The sequence below is a fragment of the Limulus polyphemus genome, unplaced genomic scaffold, assembly GCF_000517525.1.
Source record: "Limulus polyphemus unplaced genomic scaffold, Limulus_polyphemus-2.1.2 Scaffold53, whole genome shotgun sequence".
Taxonomy (NCBI): Eukaryota; Metazoa; Arthropoda; class Merostomata; order Xiphosura; family Limulidae; genus Limulus; species Limulus polyphemus.
In genome coordinates, this window is record NW_013665663.1 from 643,970 (window position 1) to 647,591 (window position 3,622).

At 29.9% G+C, this 3,622-nt stretch overlaps 1 protein-coding gene across 1 annotated transcript in view; it reads right to left on the reverse strand.

Annotated features, from left to right (window-relative positions):
* Positions 1–249: 249 nt before the first annotated feature.
* The window catches only part of LOC106463515 (28S ribosomal protein S15, mitochondrial-like), a 7,687-nt gene continuing 4,314 nt past the window's right edge, over positions 250–3,622 (reverse strand). The window contains exons 4-6 of the mRNA XM_013923560.2: positions 2,434–2,518; positions 2,006–2,064; positions 250–682 (exon numbers count right to left, since the gene is read on the reverse strand). Of these exons, the coding sequence (XP_013779014.1) occupies positions 329–682; positions 2,006–2,064; positions 2,434–2,518 (498 nt within the window). The 3' untranslated portion in view covers positions 250–328. The remainder of the gene's footprint in view (positions 683–2,005; positions 2,065–2,433; positions 2,519–3,622) is intronic.

The window sequence follows — 3,622 nt, forward strand, 5'->3', positions numbered from 1 at the left end:
TTTGGAACACATCTGTGATTTTACAAAGTTTATTTAGAGGGACAAAAACCAAGTGTTTTTAAATGTTAAAGCTACAAAAATTTAAGATCAAGTTATTTCTGTGATACGATGCTTTTAGGGGTGTTGATTGGCTTCCAAAGCACAAACAAAAGGTTTACAACAAGATGTTAGCCTTAGATTAGAGAAACATATAAATAAAAAAACAACAACTGTGATCTTAGTGTAAAAGAATTACAGAAAGTTTTCACATATTGAAATTAATACTTTAATAAAACATGCAAAGAAACTAGACAGCAACTGTTTGTAATAAAAAACCTATCAAGTGTTCTTATGTTTTGGCATTTTCATCTGTACTCAACTTACAAGCTTTTTTCTCTTTTTCAAACCAACTGAGAGCCTCTTGTTTTTCTTTAATAAATAGCTCTTGTTGTTTTTCCAGCTCTTCACGATAGTTTTTTAGTTTTTCTTGTTTCATATTTTCACAATATTCTGTAATAAGCCTTCGCAGCTCCCCTTTTCGTGTCACTTTTGGTGGTACATAATTAAGTGGTGAAGGTTTGTATACAATTTGCAACTCATGTAGCAGCCAACTAAAGCGTAGGTAGTCCATCTTTCTCAGTTCTTTCAACATCTTGTTACGACGATGTACTGCATGAAGCAGGCTCACCTTTGCAGTTTTATCCTAAAAAAATTAAATGTAACATTCAGATTTACTCTACAGTGTTGAAAGTTCTAAACTACTTAAAAATAAAAAGAAGTTTCATGAAGTGTAAAGTCAGGCAATGATACAATCATCCAATTCAAAACACTTCCCATCAAGTTAAGCATGCTTAAGCAGTACATAGTCAGCTACCAAAGGTGTTGTGAAGTATTATGCAAAGCAAATAAAATTTTCCAGATTATTCTACAGCAGTAGTTTGCAATCCCCCTCATTCTAACCATAATCTTTGCCATTACTAGTATTTTTTGTTCAATTACTTTCACATACCATCAATGGTTCACATTTACTTGGGGTATACACACTACAGTTTAGGAAACACTGCACGACAGGACCATTTCATAGAACTTTTATCTCACTGTTGTTCTTACCCTAATTTAAAGTAAATGCACAACACAACAAATAAAAAGGTTGTTATTAAATTATATCAACTTATGCATTTAAACATCACTTAAATATGATTCAATTAAATTTCTGTGTTGTCCACGATTTGAGGAATGTTTTATTAACATGAAAATAAGACATCAAAACTAAACTGAAATTCATAAACAATACTTCTTTGCATTTGACAGAACTGATACTTAAACCCTTTGACAAATGTAATCATGTTCTGTACTTGGTATTCTCTGCAAGTTCTACTTTACTTGAAGGGAAAAAGACTAGTATTAACTAATAATATCACTGTAATATACAGAAGAAAAAAATAATTGAACAGACAGAAAATGGCAAGACAAGATCCTGGGAAATAAAACCTTACTAAAATATGTCTTAGCTCTTGATGAACAACCCATGCAAGACAGAAAAACTGTGTGCTCATATTTTAGTTCTAACAATATTTTTTCAATAAAGACATGCATTTTTAGTTCACATTAACTGTTAAGTGAAAAGCAAGAAGTCTGATAATAGATAGGAAAAATCCCACAACAGGCCTTAAAGAAAAACTTTACCACAGGAGGCAATCATCTAGACATCTCTGACTGCAAGGAGATTTGATTTCATGGAAAAAGAAGTTAATGCTTGTTTTAAATGTTCTATAGAGATAGTTATTTATAATTTCAAAGATAAAAAAGTAACAGATGTTTTCTGAAAGGCAACATGTTAACTCCAGTAATACAATAAAATCAATAAGATATAATTCCTTTGTTTCAATGTCATTGAAAATAAACAGTTGACATAAAAATTCAAAAACTTGCTTTGTTGAATGCTTGACAAATAATAAGGGACACAAGTATAATACTCTGAAGCATTTAAAGCTCAGAAAAGTAAGGTAGTGTATCAAGAAATTACTTTGTGGTTGGCTCTAACATGTTCTTGCAAGCTCCTCACTTTGTAGGTCTTTTCAGCAACTAGATGAAGAGAATTTATATAACTATTACAGAAAAAACCAACACAGACATACAGAACATGATTCATATACCATAAAATATAAAGCATGCTAACTATAAATTGTTAATTTTAATTAGTGGCTGATAATAATCTTATCAAAATATTCTTCTCTAATTGTGGCTTATAGATGTCATATTTAATTCAAAATAACAACAACTAAATAAATACAAGTCACTACCTAATTTTACCCATATTCTGGTTTTCAACTTGAGAAAGACAAAAAGTAATAATATAAAAAAATTATTATTAGGTTATAATTTCTTTTATTTTACTGTTATAAGAATAGTACATAGAACCACTTAGGTAATATATGAAAGACTAGAACTGACTTTGCACTTCAGGAGAACTCTTATCAAAAGGATGTCGTTGTACCCTTCTTATCATTTCTTGCTTCTTGAACAAAGTAACTTCTTTCTTTATAGGGAAATAAAAACTTAAGTAAGAATAATTTATTTAATTCTGTTGACTAAAAAAAAAAAACTTTCAATGATAAACTTATAAACTAATGTACTACGTTTTTTAAGTACCAATAGTAAAACAAAAAAAATATATACAATGAAAATTATGCAAAATAAATGAAGAACAGAAGACTCATTGAGATTAATAATCAACACTGCTAAAAAAAATGATGATAGCTATGAAAGAACCAACAGTAATGTCACATAGAGAGGAAATTCCACAAAATAAATCATATAATGGAAGTCGTTTTGTGTAAAAAAAAATCTTTGCAAATTTCAAAGCTTTTCAAATAACCTAAAGCATCAAACTACATTTTTCTACTTTCTTAACTAACTTGAATACCTGAATCAAACAACTCCATTCAACTAGCTCGCTTGAGCCAGGCCTGATCAAACACAAATAATTTTCTTCTTCCCTTGTAGTCACGTTTCAACAATATACTGTATCATGTTTTTACCTCTTGCAATCTGTCCAGCCAATTAGTGAAATCACTCATTTTCTATGTAAAATATCTAGGAGATCCAAGCAGTAATTAGTGAGGGTAATTGCAATATTGATGGTATTTTAATCTTTTTTGTGATTTATATATTATCAGGGAACAATTTGGTATATATTGTTCAGAAAGATGTATTGGAAAAGCCAATAGAGTCCACATATCAAGCAATTCTAGGTTGAAACATGTTTTCCATATCGCAGACAATTCATAGTGCTTATCCACATTCTTTTGAAATAAGGAAACATATTTCACTATATTAGTGATTTTATATCATACCAAAATTTGTAAAAACATAAACAAAAGCAAAGAAACAAGCTGGAATTTACTTGATCTTGCCTAATCAAAAAACGCTTAAATATAAAATAAATATGTCATTCTTAGCCACTGTATAGTGGCTCATAGAATGGCTCTGAGTTTTTTTTTATCAAATACAAACTTTTAGCTCATAGCTCCATCATCTCTTGACCAATTTGAGATCTAATTACAGTTTTGGACCCAGGAGGTCAAACCCAAGGTCTCATAGATTAATTTACTCTAATCCTGCCTAAAAGAATTTCAATTTG